General features: G+C 31.3%; 1 protein-coding gene across 5 annotated transcripts; it reads right to left on the reverse strand.

Annotated features, from left to right (window-relative positions):
* Nucleotides 1-1,999: 1,999 nt before the first annotated feature.
* On the reverse strand, nucleotides 2,000-17,512 carry LOC132940204 (annexin B9-like). Of its 5 annotated transcripts, none has more exons than XM_061007671.1 (10): nucleotides 12,982-13,080; nucleotides 12,829-12,890; nucleotides 12,304-12,480; nucleotides 9,448-9,652; nucleotides 9,268-9,347; nucleotides 8,269-8,341; nucleotides 7,557-7,730; nucleotides 7,123-7,304; nucleotides 5,314-5,435; nucleotides 2,000-2,532 (listed from the first exon to the last, which is right to left on the reverse strand). In XM_061007671.1, exons 2-9 carry the CDS (start codon nucleotides 12,847-12,849, stop codon nucleotides 5,385-5,387), a joined length of 963 nt encoding a protein of 320 aa, XP_060863654.1. In that variant the 5' UTR covers nucleotides 12,850-12,890; nucleotides 12,982-13,080; the 3' UTR covers nucleotides 2,000-2,532; nucleotides 5,314-5,384. The 5 variants fall into 5 exon arrangements, with proteins under 5 accessions (XP_060863654.1, XP_060863650.1, XP_060863653.1 ...); XM_061007670.1 differs by lacking the exon at nucleotides 2,000-2,532 and adding an exon at nucleotides 3,299-3,848; XM_061007667.1 differs by lacking the exon at nucleotides 5,314-5,435.
* Between the last annotated feature and the right edge of the window lie 256 nt (nucleotides 17,513-17,768).

Below are 17,768 nucleotides of genomic sequence, written 5' to 3' on the forward strand. Positions count from 1 at the left end.
TAAACAGCTCAAAAAGAGTCAAAATATTTTCAACATTTTATGGTGTATAGAAAATGCTAATATAAACATTCAGTGAAATTTTCAAGTATCTACAGTCATTCGTTTTTTAATTACAATAAAATAAGAAAATTGTTACATGAGAAATCGAGTAAATATCAAATGTTGTAAAAATATAAATTTCAGACGCTCATAAAAATTTAATTTAAGTTTCTTCTAGACATTTTTTTTTTGATAAAGGTAGACAAACTTATGAGTAATCTTATCTTATTGAATTCTCATCAAAATAATTTGCTATTTTTCGTGATTTTTCCGTATTTTGTCAAAATTTGAACTTTAAATGCTTATAATTAAAAACTGTGACTAAGGATTTTTAATTTTTTTCATCTGCCTTTGAAACAATAACCTAGGAGCCTTCTATTAAATTTTCAAGCTTTTTTACTCAACAGATAAAATTTTATTGATATTTATAGAAAAAAAAACTAAGAAAATTGAAAACTGACAATGGCCGTAAACAGCTCAAAAAGAGTCAAAATATTTTGTAAATTTTATGGTGTATAGAAAATGCAAATATAAACAACCAGTGAAAATTTCATGCATCTACGGTCATTTGTTTTAGAGTTACACCAATAACCAAAATCGATTTTGTTAAAAATCGATTTTGCGTAAAAATTCCCGTTTTTCCTTAATTTTTCTTTTGTTTTTCACATCGCTTTTGAAAACTACTGGGAAATTAAAATTTTGACCTCCCCAATGCACCAACGATATTCACTTTCCCATCGAACAAGATACTGAAGTCGAAAATCGAAGCATTATTTCGACTACTTATCGTGTACACAGACACAAAAATAAAAAAATAAAAAAAAAAATAAAAAAAAAAACACACATCATTGTAAAATCAATACATTCATCGTTTCACTCAGAATCTAAAATAATATAATACAATTGATTTTAATAAAAGAATCGTTCGCTTTAAATTTTTGAAAATAGCTTGCTTTTCTTTCAGGTACATGGAGAGTGGAGACCTTAACTCGAAAATACCACCCTGCAGTGATAACTGATGAGCAATCGTGGACAAAAACTTTACAGGGTTTAGCCATAGGAAATCAATGTGTCGGTGGTGAAATTCCGTTCTTTTTTTCCGGTTGGTTGGTCAAACGAATCGATCATACGTATTGCATGGCCGCCTTAGGACTTGGGTCTTTTCGCTTTTGCTATTAGATTGTATCCGTGATCCCCAACCCTATTTGGATACTGTCTGTCGAGTTCACCAACTGCATTACATTTGGATCGTGTCGTGCTGTTTTGCGTTAGCTTATGTTGGATTTATTGCCCCGCAGAGTTCTGCCATGACAGTGGCATTATCCGGAGCACTATTGGTTGGTAGCTGGTTTTATACCACGGATGACGCCGTGACGGACGTGCGAATAGGCAACAAACGAAACACAAACGAATGGATGCACCGCTGCAGGTCCGCAAGATTATACATTTTTTTCAAACCACCCACACAGGAGGGATAATTGTACAAAAACCTGGCCAAAATCATATACGTTGGAAATACACGGGCTGCATAGGCCTATTATGTAACTGGCAAGTAATCTTATTGGTTATTACATATTATCAAGGTGGATTTATAAATCCATATTTTATTTTATTTATAAATCCACCTCGTTACATATATATCTGTCTTATATCTTATCAAGTCATAATATTGATAACACGATTTTTCATATATTTAGATAATAAAATAATAAATGCTTAAACAATGTCTTTTTACGTGAAGCCCGGTGAAGATAATTCATTGATTTTATTATTTGAGATTTGTTTAATAATTTATTGTTATCTAATTAATTTAAACTTGTGATGAATGACGATGATCCATGATTTCATGTTATTTATAGTATAGTTTGTGACCGGAAATCCACTATACTCACTTACCTACTCACGCAGCCATGCCTAAAATATTATCATAGGAAACATTCAACGAAAACAATTGTGCATATCTGCTCATAAGCGGTCTATAATATTCAAATTGGTATAAAAAAAAGAATTTTTACATTCATAATAGTAGTTAGGTACTAATAGTTTGTGTGGCCAAAAAATCATAATTTTTTTTACATACCTAAATAATAAATAAATAATTTAATAATTACCTAATAAATAGTTGACATTTAAATAAAACTATAATATAATTTGTGTAATTTGTGTGGGCCGATTAACTATAACGTGCATTGTCTTCGTATACTAGAAATAAATTGTTTACAAAATTTAATATAGAAAAATATAGGTATAAACGTAATAAGTAAAAAGTAAATACTGATAACAAGAATAGGTATAGGTATATAATAGTATATAATACGCACAGCTAAAGAGTATACGGAAACAATAATTATAAAAAGCATATGCGTTGAATAATATTATTATGCCATGGCATTTAAGGTATTGTTATATTTTATAATAATATAAAAATAATTATGATTATTATTGATCAACGATAGTTCTCAATAGACTTTTACACTCCGCTCCGCAATCGCCCTAAAAAAAACAAAATTGCGATTTACGATTGGTTTTAATATTATTAAGTCCTTATAACACTATCGTTTATACTAATTTTGTTATAATATTTAATGTATACTCCTAAATAGATTCTATCGTAATACCATCATGGATTCCTCATTTCTTCTTGCCCACTATATTATGTCTATATGTAAGGTATAATGTGTATTTGCAATATTATTACAGCGAAATATAAAAATTTAATTTAAATTAACTCAATGTAATTACTATGATGACCCCCACCCCCGCATTAAGTTCCTGCAGTTTACGGTACTGCATATGAATAATAATTACTATAATAGATCGTTATAAACTTATGACTTATAAGAATATGATTTATGGAGTTTAACTGGGTGATGAACGCGGTTTGGACACCTTTTACATCTAAATTTTATCACTCGCACAGCTTTTTCCGTCGCATCGTACACTATGCTGCATCTGATTTGAAAAACAACTCAATTATCCATTCTAATCTATAAATTTATTTAGCCATTGAGGTAAGCAGTGTTATCAATGGAAAAATATTCAATTTTACTAGTTTTTTTTCCATATAATATTATGACGTATATAATAATATCAAATATTAACAATATTGTGCTACCTGGTACCGTGCGAGTGAATATTATAATATAATAAATTATAAAATATAATGTGAAGTGATTGTTTTTAACATGCAACAATTCACTTGGGTAGAAGGCAGTATTATCACTCTGCATACGTACAAAAATAAAAATAAACAAGCCGATTCTAGTTAACGCAAGAACAAAAAAATTTATTTAGCGATAATGTTACATAATATTAATTTAATTCATAATATAATAATAATAATAATCAGGAAAATATATCTAAATAATAATACACTCGTAACAATATAACGGTACATAAATTATGTTAGTACGTTTATATAAAATATAAAGCATATTAATATTATAGTGAAATATATAGTATCCCACGAGTGAGTAAATTCTTTCTCTCTGCGGTGAAGAAATCGAATTCTTAATAACAACTGTATGCGAAACTTTAACAATGGACATTTATTAATAAATTTAAAAAAAAAATTGATCTATTACATTACGTATGTATATTGAATGACAATAATTTAAGACACATTTTGTGAAATATCTACTTCAGGACGTAGTATAGTAGTAGTTGCAGTTGTTGGTTGTAGTAGTACTATAGTCAGTAGAGTAATCTGTGCGCGTCCACAATGGCGGTGGAATGAAAGAGCCTTTTTAAAAGCATTATTGCGACACAAGTGTGATAAGCAAATTTTTGTAATCTGAACCACAATCGCTCTGGGAACAGATATAAATTAAATAAATACGTAACAACCATATTTTCGTTCTATGTTACCATGGTTTTAATGTCTTATAATATTATCGTTTTATATGTCATCATTGCCCACAATATGTATTATACCCTATGATTAGACTATATTGGAGTACCTGATTATAATATCAACTTTTTTTAACCAACACAAGAAAGGAATTAGTGATGTTAGAAACTTCCCGTGTTATTAGGTATTATTGTTATCAATTGATTTTTTGATCGTGTACCATATTCAAATACATTATTAGGAATGTGTATTAGCCATTATAGGTATGATGTAGCAAAACACGATTATTTACCAATACAAAGTTGATGTGCAATTTAATAAAATAGTAGAACGTTACATTTTCAAAGGATTTCTCCACCAAATTAAAATCTTCAAATCTCAGCTCCGAACTGAGAATTTTCCCTTGCCGTGAACTCGCCGTGTATAGTATTATTAGTTATTGTGTCCCCTCAAAAAAATTAAATGACTATAATATTTAAGAGGACTTCCCGTGCAGGATTTTTGAGGGGTTCTTATAGGCAACTTTTATGACATACAATTTGAAAGATCAAAAACAAAATTTCGTTTTTGTTTACTTTTATCCCGTAATATCTTGCACGAAAAGTCTTCTCACTAATGAAGAAACTTTGACTTTGCGTGAATGCACCTATAGTCGTACACGAGTAAACTTTGAATAATATAATTACATAGTGTTATGCGCTTTTGTGTTTTTTCACAATGTTGCAAGTGTTTTTGAAATCCATAAAATAAACACAAATATAAAAAAAAAATGGGTAAGTGCAGCGGGGTGGAGTAGGTTAGTGGTGGTGAAAGTTTGTCCATTGTCCTTTCGGTCATAGAATATGATAGTGTATTCTTACAATATTCGATTTGAATGTAATGATTGCATTCGATAAAAAACGATACTGAGCGGACAAAAGAAAATTTATGAATCATAAACATGTATATTATATAATAATAGTTATCATTAATAGTATAAAATATAGCTAGGTAGTTTTTACATTTTATTCGTTTCTATGGTGATAAAGAAAGCGTTAGAAAAAATAAATGTTGGTGGTTTTTCCTGCGGAGTTAAAAAACTTGTGAGAAAATCGAAAAACGACCTCTTTAAAGTACTACCTTGATCCAATTTTCTAAAAGATAAAATACTATATATGTTGAAATCAAAGCATCCTTTTGGTAGAAATTTTGTTTTGCTCCGCTCAGAGTCTAATATAATATAATATATTATATTATTATGGGCCACAATATCTAATTTGTGCGGTTATGGACTTTGATATAAATAAATAAATAAAAAATGGATTATAATAAAATATACTATTGCAAATAAAACAAATATAATTATGTTCAATCGGTTTTGTATAAATATGAATAAAAAAAATAATAAAAAAAAAAAACGATATTTTAAATAGTTTATTATTTACATGAAATTAAAAGTCGGTACAGGTATAAAGCAAGAACTGAAGTGCCTTTCCTCATGCATTTCTAAGCTTTATTAGAGCACGAGAGCCAATAACAGACGCTTGTAATCCCCAGAGGTGTCGCCCTAAAACAAAACCTCATTAACCGATGTAGCATAAATATTGGTATTGCATTTGTACTATTATAATAATATATAGTTGTACAACAATGTAGGTACATGACTATCATTTGTCGCCACGCCCGTCGAACAATGGTAAAACAACAACTATAATTCGATCGCGTGCATATACAATCATCGAATTTTACTTATGATAATAAATAAACGTCACATACATATATTGTTGCACAATGATAAAAATAATACAATTTGTATATTATTATTATTATGTTATTATACATTGTATATTTTTAGTTAAAGATTATTACAATCGGTGGGCAATACGGGTTATGCGCGATGTTATAGATTTTGTGTATAATATGTTATATTATTATAATATATGTTATGTATGTCTGTATAAACTGGGACATATTATAAATACCGTACGCTGCAGTTGTCTATTTAAACAATTAAAACAATTAAAACCGACAAAAAGGATTTTTACCATTGTGATATTATTGTATAGGTAATATTATATATAATATATTAACTCGATTTAAAAAAAAACCATCGGTGTTGGTAGTTTCTCCGTGTTGAAACGCATACTATTGTATAGGTAGTTACGGGTTAGTAAACACCGTTTTTTGGTTTCTTCGTTCGCTAATGGGGCCATGTTAGCGGTGTAAGTGACAATACGATTATAATATTGTCAATTACAGAATTTAATAGCTTTGCTCCATAATGTACTACATAGATCTGTGTAGAGATTGTTCAATGGTAAAAATGGCATTCTAACAGGTAAAATGTAAAAACATAATGATATTGTCTTTTAACCCGTCCGTAACGCGGTAGCCTTTTTATTTATAGATTACTAACAAAATATATATTTTATTGTATTATGTGTATCGATCACTGGGCTGCGTAGGTATACCTACTGTTGTTTAAATAGTGACAGTTTTTTAAATAAAAATTATATTTTCATTAAATCTTCATTTGAAAGACGTGCAGTATAAACAAATCGAATATTATTATATTATAGGTGTTTGGGGAAATTGTTATCCACTGTGCCCATCATTTCAAACATGAACGGATTCTAGTGGATTTGAAATTAATATCAATAATCTCGATTAACTGATTTCGTTATTGACACGTTCGACACACAACAAATACCTCGTTGTTATAATACGATATATGTGAACCCATCGACAACATAATAATCATATACCTAGGTAACAATATGTTAAGACCAAAAAAAAAAAAAACGACTCGTATTATAGTCGGTCGTGTACAGTTACGGACGTCCATAATAATTTGCGCGTTTTAATAATAGACAACTGCAACGGCCGATCGCCACGTCGTGCCGAGCTACATATTATTAGGTATACTTGTGTACTGTCGAGTTTTACGAAATAGCAAGTGCACAGTAAAAAATATATCACGAATTATAATTTATAATAGTATATATAATATTAAAAATTATAATTTATGATAAATTATTATTATCAGGCGTACTCTAGGCACCGTTTGTTAGCTATATATTTTATACGAGCGTGTGTGATGATACGAATATGGCGCGTATACTGCTATAACCATGAATACGTTGTGATATATTATCTCAATTCGTGGTTAGAACCTATGATACCTTTGTGTTATACGTGTACATAATAATACTATTTATTATTATATTATATTGTACGGTAATATGGTGACTTACGGCGATTCTGTCGGCCAACGGAGTACCGTAAATGGTCTCGTAGGACTGTTTGATGTCTCCCAAATCGATTTCAGATCTGCCTACGATGATCCTGATCAGCTGACGGTCGCTGGTGCCGAAGCCCGCCATCGAGGCTTCCAACTGGTCGGCGTAGTAGTCGCTCTTCTTCTTGGCACTTTTCACTGTACAATGTATTACATAATACCATATTATATTTATATACGACGACATTTTAATTTACCGTTAAAATAACATATGAAATCAAAGTAAGTGTTCAAGTTATAAAGCCGAGAAAACTTCGAAGCTACCAGCTACCGAGATAATGGGTAATCGTTTATGTTTATTTATAATTAATATTATATTATATTAGTTGTTTCTTATTGTAGGCTGTAGCGGCTTATTTGAGAGGAGAGAGAGAGAGAGGAAACACTAACCGATGGTCAAAAAGCCGTGTTCCAGAGCGCCGGAAGTTTCGTTCTTGATGGTCTCTACGATGTCATTGCCAGTGAGGTTCTCGTACTCTTCGAAAATGGCTCTCAGCTGTGGATAGGAGCGAGTGGCCAAAATCGAATTGAAAGTCGACTCGTCCGTGCCCCATTGAGCTTCACCTGGAAAATATAAAAGGTATATTATATTATATTTATTTACTTTTTAGTTTTATTTATTCTTCAAGAAGACAATGGGCCCCACTAAACATGTTCGTGTGGGAGGGGGGGCATAAGTTCACAATTTGAAATATAAATTAATTTCATTAAATAGTTCGTATAAATATTATACAGATATACAACTAACCTACCTACATATAATAATGATTTAACACACATCAGGCTAAACAAATTATAACCATGATACATATCACCATTAGTAATCGATTCGTATAACCCACACTAAACAAAATACTTTATTGTACATACCTAGTGACTAGTGTGTTTTATCTTACGTTTTAGCAAAGTCCTAAGCACAATATAGTAGCGAGTGCATAAATATGAAAGTTTATTATATAATGCCTATATAATATGGTAAAATTAATAAATAATATAATTGGTAAAAACGTCTCTGCTTCAGTTAGACAGCATTTGTCGATTGGAATCATTCATTCATTACTATTATTATTAATTGTTTAAATTCAAAAATTGGATTTCATACCTGCGTCAATTAGAGCCTGGGCGTCCGCGACCGCGGCGCTGCGATCGACTTCCACGTCTTCATCGCGATTGGCCTATAAAACGTAAAATTTAAATGATTCATTATTGTATATTATAATATTGTGGTCGTATTATTATCATTAAAATATATAAAAAAATGAAAATTACAAAATATATCTTTGTCTTACACGTAATCATCAAATACACGTGTATTGACTATCAAGTTATCCGCGCGATGCCAGTGATCACTGATCGATATTGCTATCCTTTCTAGTTGACCTAACCGCACTAGAAACTACGATTGTGCAATGTAATTTAAGTCTACTCTTAACACCAATATTTTATAAATATGTATACGTTGCCGTTATACCCAATCGTTATTCGTTTTGCATAGGTACCTATACGTATTAGGTACGTATAAATGTATAATAGTATATATAATACGATATGTTTGACTGTCGAACGTGTGTCGGTATATTATGCGTTATATATAAAATATTATAAACGGTTATATCTTATGAAATACTTACCACCTAGGTATTTTACACTTTAACCAAATCAAACCGATAAGATACCTATGTATAAAATACAATTTAACCAGAACTTAAATAAATGTTTTGTCATCATCCAGTGTCACTGTGTATAATATCGGTAATCAAATTTCGATAAAGTAATGGTGAGATTGCGTCGAATTTTGTACCCTAATACTCGTATTAGCAATCTATAAAAATAATTTTATAATTTTTGATATAACTCTGGAACTGAGCGCGCACTCGTACACTTTTTACCAAACAATTTATAAAACGGTAGTCTACTGAAGCATTATATTATTATACCTGAGTAGAGATAACGTTGATATTGTACTATTATAGGTATTAACCTGTTGCGTCGTGTGCACGATATAGATAATAATATAGCACACGTAATTATTCAGTTTGTCTTACAAAAATAGTTTTTATCGATTTATATGTACTATACGTATTACACGACCGTTACTTACGCAGCACAAAGACACCAACAACCTCTGGAAAGATCCCGAAGTGTCGGATTTCAAATCGTCTTCCAACGAGTTTCCGTATTCTGTAAAACGATAGGTGTGAATAAATACGAAGTTTAACAGCTGCAGTGCTGTGCGAAATTCGACTAAAGGTTCGCACTAATAATATTATATTATTGTTACGTTTTTCGTAGACAGAGGAAATGGTTCGGACTCCGAAGTTGCTGAGAGTGCCCAAAATTTCGGCAATGGCCTCTTCGTCGGTGCCCACGCCACTGATGGCGTCTTTCAACTCCTTGGCGTAGAACTCCGGAAGTGGAGTCATCAGAGCGACAATGGCGTTCTCAAAGTTCCCACCGAGTTCGCTCTTCAGATCGTCGATTAAATCCTGCACGGCAAAGAAGCGTACGTTATAATTATTTTTTAAACACATTCCCTTGGCAAGGTTACGATATATACTACACACAGATATAATATATAATGTATCATAATATAATAATGATGCATTATGTACGATGCGTTCTTGAACGAACTGGTTGTGATTATATTATTATGTGGTAAAAATACACCAGGCAAAAAACAATAGAAATGATTGTATGCGATGCCGTACCATAGATAATAATATTAAACTGAATACTCTACGACAATTCAAATTAAACAATTTGATATTTTGTTGGAAATTCAGCATTTATCTTTTTTTCGTAAATATTTAATTGTTTATTATAATATACCAACGCATTTCAAATTAAGATATTATCTACTTAACGAATATTTGAAGAAAAATAAATAAATAAAAATAAAAATATTATCTTTTTTTGTTCATATATTGTGCTACAGTATAATAATGGACACATTACATATTTGCATTATTATAATTTCAACTTCAAAGTCTATAACGCGCGTGTAACATTGATAATTATAATATAATATTATATTTGATCAGAAATTGTTTGATTTCGGATAATTGTAATTTTATCATTACTAGCGATTCATTAGTAGTAGTTACATTTATTTGAACTTTTAATTAAACAGACTTTGTCTTAAGTTCAATAATAACAATGCTGTATAATCACCATGTATAGTATCTTTATAAATGTATATATAATCAATAGAAAAATATAGCTGTACGATTTTTATTTAATTATAGATATCATCCACAATTATATATACATTACATATTTTGTTTTATAGTATAAAATATGTACCATGTTAAATAACAATAAAATATAAAAATTATATTATGTTTAACTGATACTAAATTATAAATTTGTTATATTATATTTTATGAAAGTTAAAAGTAACAAATAATATATGACGTGTTAATTAAAAAAAAAACTAAGAGAAGTGTGATATCTGATGAGATAGATTCATCAAGATATATCAGTGTTTCGACATCGATAATATTAAGTACCTATGTATCTCCTAGTTTTTACCTAATACTTGGTATAGGTACTAGCTGGTAGTATAGTTATTTTTATGCCAAATTCGTTTGTATTAAATTTAAATTTGTAAATTATGAGTTATTCGTAACTAATTAAATTTTATTGTAATTTGTTTTCAGGACACTAATATATGTAGCGCAATAAAATGTTATGTTTATTATCGTTTTTAATAATGAAACCATTAAAACAATGGTCTCCGTGATCAGAAAAAAAGAACTAAAATGTATTTAGTTTCGTTTGGATTTCAGACTCAAAGCAAAAAAATAACACACTCATATACATATTATCACGTAGTACATGATAAAAATGTTCAAGGTAATGTATACATTTTTACAAAAAAGAGAGAAAATACTAGTGATGATTGATGAGTATAAATTATTTTATAGATTGAATTGAAAAATATATATAATACGATAGCTATGCAAAAGTTTAAAACAGTATGCGTACGCACCTGACGATTTAAATATCTTATCGATTGCAGTATAATATTAGAAGGTATATGCTAAACTATTTTCAAAAAAAAGAAGAAGAGCTACTCCTCCCCCCCTTTCTCACCAATTCAAGCACTATACCTATATCGGCTATCACGCATGCCAATACTTTTATATTCGAATTTCGCTATAGGGAACACTGATATATCACAAGGCAACCGATTTCTCACGTACCTACCTAAAAATATTTATTGTGTATTATAGGTACACTGTGTCGGTAAACCTATACAGCGATGATAATAGGTAAACGAATAGGTATATTATCGTCGAAACAAAGTGCTGTACACGTTGTACAAAAGTTTACAACAAATACAGCATATATCTATTCATAAACTACGCATGATAAAATAACAACTGCAATGCACACATCGGCATTATGTGATTTCGTCACATTCTTCGGTTTTCTATTAATTCGTCCACTAAAAAATTTACATTATTACAATAATAAACGATATCCTGGTACCGTTAACTTTACACGCTGCAGCATAGATCATAAACGTAGGTTATAAAGGTATGTTTAGGTTCAATTTTTTTTTCGGGGTCGTGCACTCCTACATAAACGAAAGTCAGCCAAGACGACTCACATTATCGCAGAACACGCAACTAACCAATATAATAATTATTAATAAACTGAAGTGCATTACGTACTGCTATTATAGTGTGCTACTACTATAATATAAAAGTAATAATTATCATTGTTGTTCATTGTACATATAGGTACCGAGTGTATATTATTATTAATAGTAGGTATCTATAATAGTATATAGTGTTTATTGTGTGTGTTTTTTTTTTTACATTTTTTAAATGTATTTAAGGTCAAACCAACCGCTAGATATATCCGATCGATTGTACAAACTATGCCTGCGCACGCAGAACTATGATGAGGGCCGATAATATAATTTCAACGTCCCACATAATATGCGCTCCACATCGTACTATGATGAATAATGTCAAATAAGTAAACGCAATCTTACGAGAAGTCTCATAGACTTTCTCCGAAAATTAGTAAGCCACGCAGCATCTCGACGCTCTCTCTTTGGTGCATTCTCGTTATAATATATTTATGAAGAGTATCCACTTTATTATGTCTTCAATATATTTATTACCTTTCCGTAGAGTGTCTTGAAAGATTCTTTGATCTCCTGTCTCTGAGTGTTGGACCGTCTTGCCAGCACGTCGATGATGGCCTGCTCGTCCGTACCGAATCCTTTCATGGCTGTCCTAAGTACGGTGGCGTCGGCTTCGGCGTCGAAATCGGCTGCCGGGCGGACCGTGGGAGTGCACTGCACGAGAAATACAAACAAAATTAAATAACAATTCTAGGTGAATAAACCGCGTAGGTACCCTAACCGGGTAACCTAACCGGGTCATTGGGACTGGAAATATTTTTGGATCTCGACTACCGAGCTCAACAAACGTTTCTGCGGCATTAAAACACCGTAAAATACCGTTTATCGTGCTAATTTCGGTTAAGCTAGCGTGTAAATATCGTGAAGTCCGAAACGGAGCTCCTGATTATCCATCGTGGACCATCTTTGCGATGTTGTGCATCATCGTAACGGGTGCGAAGATAATATTATCTCGCCCGTGACTGGGATGACGATAGCAATATTATACGATGATAGACTTACCCTTGTCGTGTAGTAAGTCATGGTGATATTATATCGGATGGTGTGGTGTTGCCGACGGAGTTCTGAAACCAAAAAAAAAAAAATAATAAAAATTAATAAAGCGTATAGACGGTAAAAAAATCGTGTAATACTATATGGGCACGGGGTACCTACATAATATAAAATTTATGAATTTATGTTGTATATAGGCAGTTAACCCGTCGAGTGGCCGGCACAAACTGAGCGATAATGTTTGCCGTCTGTCGGCGTATAAAATTTACCGTGACTCATCGCAGCGATGGAAAAAAAAGAATATTAACGCGATGATATTTTGCCTCGGGCGATTGCGCCGCCTCCCCTCTCCGAGTAACGCATTCTCGACGCGAAATAGTAGCAAAATATAATAATAATAATAATAATATGCACTATCTGCCATATACGACGGTTCTGGCGCGTATAGTGATAATGCCTACATAGCGTATTATAATATTATGCATACGTGCGGTGTTTGTTCAACGAGAGGACCGCCGCCGATCCCGAATCACAAATTTATTTTTAATTGATTCGTTCGGTGTCGCGCAGCATTTATATTGTATTCTGCAGAGGGCTCGTCCGTCGTGGACGCGTTATTGTGCGGCGTTCAGTTGAAAGGAATTCGAAAAATGCGCCGGATAACGACAATAGTGTTTAATTTAAACGACCGATGGATTCGAGGCACTTATATTTTGTGTGTGCATTTTTTTCAAAACTCTAATAAAATCAAACATCAGAACGGATAATAATACATTCAGATTATATCGCGCCGCCGATATCACTTACCGCATAATGATGAGCCGTGTTCTTTGACAGTGTCATATTATAATATATTATATTATACAATATATTGCAATACGTTTGTCGCAATATTATTTATTAGTTATTGAAATATAAACGTGACGGTGACACGCAAGAGAAACGTAATTCGTAATTAATTATAGATGGAAATACCTTTCGTAAAGAATTTATCACCATATTTTATTCACGAAAGTCGTTTGACGTATCGCTACAGTTTTTGGGCTGGATACGACTTTTTTTTCTGACCGTAACCGATTTCGCTTTACCGATTTTTATCGTAATAGAAACGCAAATCAACAATAAAAACATAATATTATTATCTATAATTTCTCAATTTTGAGGAAAAATATTGAGTAGTATGTCAGTGGTAGGTGTATATATCATATATATCAGTCATTATCATATTATAAAATTTATCAATTTGTTTTCTATAAATATCGATAAAAAATTTTTCGACCGGTCAAAAACCTTGAAAATGCAATACATGGTTCCATATAGGTTGTAAATTTTTGTCAGTTATTCACTGTTGCCAAACAATTATAAATAATGTTTTAACATTTTCTACGTTATTTTGGAATTATAGAGTGAGTTCGATCAGTTGGAAGTTCAAACAAGTTTATTGAAAATTGAAATGTGTAATTAACCATCGAACTACCTACACAAATATAATGTACTTACAGTATAATATCTACACGAATAAAATAATATCTTGAAATATTCAGATTATATTCTCAACCGTTGACTATAGGCAACAGGCATGTAGGTACTAAGTATTTATATGCATCTATACGAAAGTAAAATAATCTTTGGGACTTGTTAAATGTCATGTGATATACCTATAAATTATGAAATCTTTATGTTTTTTTAAACTACAAGTAATATTCATCAACATTTTATATATTCAACATGGAATTAAATGTTAAAACTGCGAGTTATTTCCGGTGAATTTACATCATACAAAAATAATATGGCAAAAGGGAACGGTAATCGCAAATCGCCTAATCATTGCTCTCTTTTTGAATACCTACTCTAAAACGAATTTTATACGGTTAATCTTTTCATAACAATTTCGTAAATGTAAATTACAATACTATTTGGTAATGTGGTATAATATCAGGCTTATAAGTTAGTCATCTGTATTCATTCAAACGTTAACATTGGCATTTAAATTGTATAACAATAGTCAATAATTAGTCATATAAATAATTATAGGTCCTTTTATCAAAATACATATTTGGATCGACAAATATAAGCTCAAACCCACTTTAAGATTCTCATTGATGTTTAACATATCAATGTATAATATCATCTGAAATATTCGGCGTAATATAAACACTTCAATAATGCATATATAGGTAAATTATACATTGGTAGTTTTAAACGTTGATAAATATCCAACAATATATGATAGCCAATAGGTTTGCATCAGAGAAGAAACGTCATGTTTGGATCATCATGGCCAGTTTTATTAGCACATACCTAAAATATTTGGTTAATGTACACGACGAAAGTTCATCTCGTACAACGGTTCACTACTGTTCACTCGTCACACTATTATGAGTCTCACTCTATCAAAGCATTGCACGAAAAAAAAAAAAAAAAAAACGTTACTCGTTCATTAGTGTCTGATTAACTATATCAATAGTAGTTAAAAAAAACGTCTGACTCCATTCAAATAAAATATGAATAATAATGATATTGGAAAAAAAAATGATTCATCAAAAATATGCATTGATCATCGACACCTACGCGAGGGATTATACCGAGTCGCGTCGCGTCGTGTCGAAAGTGAAATAAATTGTATTATTCATTCTGTACCTGTGCAGTACAAACTCACATTGAAACGCAATGAAAAACGATTTTGCATTTGATAACGAACAATGTGTGTGTGTGTGTGTGTGTGCAACTTATACGCTAAGCTTGAAGGTTGGACGTGCGTGGTGAATATTTATATATATATATATATATATATTATTTCGTTCTATAGACGAATATTATGGCTGTCCTTGGAAATACGCCAGTGACACATACTCATAAAATACACGAAGCTGTCGGTCCAGCTGTACTACGAAATATACTTCGTTACACCAACACGACGACGAGAAAATTACTAGTGTTTAAAAAGTTTATGATTTTCATGGCGGCGAAAACCCGGGACCGTATTATTATGTATAGTATAACAATATAATATATTTATTATAGTAGATAAGTAAGTAGGTATCCAAAAAATATCGTAATTTTTTTTTAGCGAATATTTTGTTTAAATGTGTCTTAGGTAGTTGGGTCAGTAGTTATTATAATATAACTATTAATAATTATTGATTAGGTTTGAATTAGTCGTTGTACCCGCACAGTCATAAAGACAAATTAAAAGTAATGATTCATATTATATTATTATAGACCTACGGTGAACTATAATAGTTATTACTATAGGTACATTATACACGTGTAACGAGTATCTTATGTTACAATACAATACATCAAATATCAATATCATATTATAGATCTATTGAATTACACTTTTAACTTTTAAGTGATTATATTAAAGTGTATAAATATTACATTTACAAATATAGTTATAACTTTTTTTTATATACAAATATTACAATATTATAAGTGTGAAAATATTAACTGTCTAAACTTTCGTTTCTATTGCTTTGTAAAGAATACGAAATAGTTACGGCAATGCCTATGAAAGTATTCATATAATTTATACATTTCAGCCTGCAGAAATATCTAAAAGAACGAAAATCTAAAAAAACTAATTACATTAAACACTGTTTTGCTTGTCATCCATATTACAGGCCACAGTGATTTCCTGATAATTTTTTTAATAATATTATGAATATCACGAACACTGGAAACTTTTTATGATTTAAAATACATGTAGGTATATATAGTGTAAGTTTTTGTATTAATTAATTTAAAAAATGCCATGACCCAATTACACTAATAACTATTAGCCTAATCGAAAGGGAAACATCGCTTTTAGATAAGATGGAACATCAATCGAATTGTTCACAAATTATTGTACAATTTAAAAACACTCGTCTGAAATTCTTTTGAAAATTCGACAAAAACGAAAATTGCCTAATGGTCTACATAGGCCCCCACAGACAAACATCTGCGATACAATTTTCGCATTTCACGAAACTGTAAAAGTCAAAATCAGTTTTTATAATTTCTATGCATATACATAAAAGTGTTTTAAGATACGAATTCGTGCAGTACTGCACATCGTGGCGGCAATGACCAATCTGCCTTACGCAATATTCAAGGTCAACGCGGATAAGAGAAAATATTACCCATGTTTCGTGTACGCGGTGAGTCAATATCTGCTCGTACAAGTGTTACAACGAGATAAGACAGTCTGCAATAGGTAAACAGGTATTTGCATATTGTTTAAATGACGTGATCGAAAAAAGTACACGCAAGAAGATAATAATTTAATATTATTGCCAACATAACCCTGACCGTGACCCTCAATCGGCCGTGTTAAAATACAATAACATATTATTATATAAGTCCAGGTGCGGCCGGCATTTAAATAATGTCGTTCCGCAGCACACGAAACTGCAATGATAATATCAATCATAAATCACTGCGATATTTTGAATTTTCTCAATTGATTATAAAATTATAAATAAAATAAAACTATATCGTTTTGACATTATTATTATTATTATTATTTAGATAATATGGCCGCGTACTCACCTGCAGCAGGATTAGAGCTCGAAAATGACACGTCGTTTGTGCGTACACTGTGCCGAACAGACTAAGACTATAACAATATTATAATGATAATATCGTATTGTGCGATCGTTCGCCCGCAACGGTGCCAGACAGACTGCTTACAGGCCGTAACGCTGTCGCCATTCGTCGATCGATTTTTATTTTTGTATGTTCAATAACACACGGACCGTCCCGCATTACAGCGGTGTTGTATACGGTGTGATTAAAAAGTAGAACACTTTAGCGATAAGCAGCGTTGGGCGTAAACGTTACTTTAGAAAAGTAATACGATTACGTTTCTCGTTACATTAAATATTTTCATTTAAATTACATTCGCGTCACCCGACATTGTTTCTATCGCGTTACTTTACTTTTTTAATTCAAAAATTAGAGCG

This window comes from Metopolophium dirhodum, chromosome 3 (genome assembly GCF_019925205.1).
Source record: "Metopolophium dirhodum isolate CAU chromosome 3, ASM1992520v1, whole genome shotgun sequence".
Taxonomy (NCBI): domain Eukaryota; kingdom Metazoa; phylum Arthropoda; class Insecta; order Hemiptera; family Aphididae; genus Metopolophium; species Metopolophium dirhodum.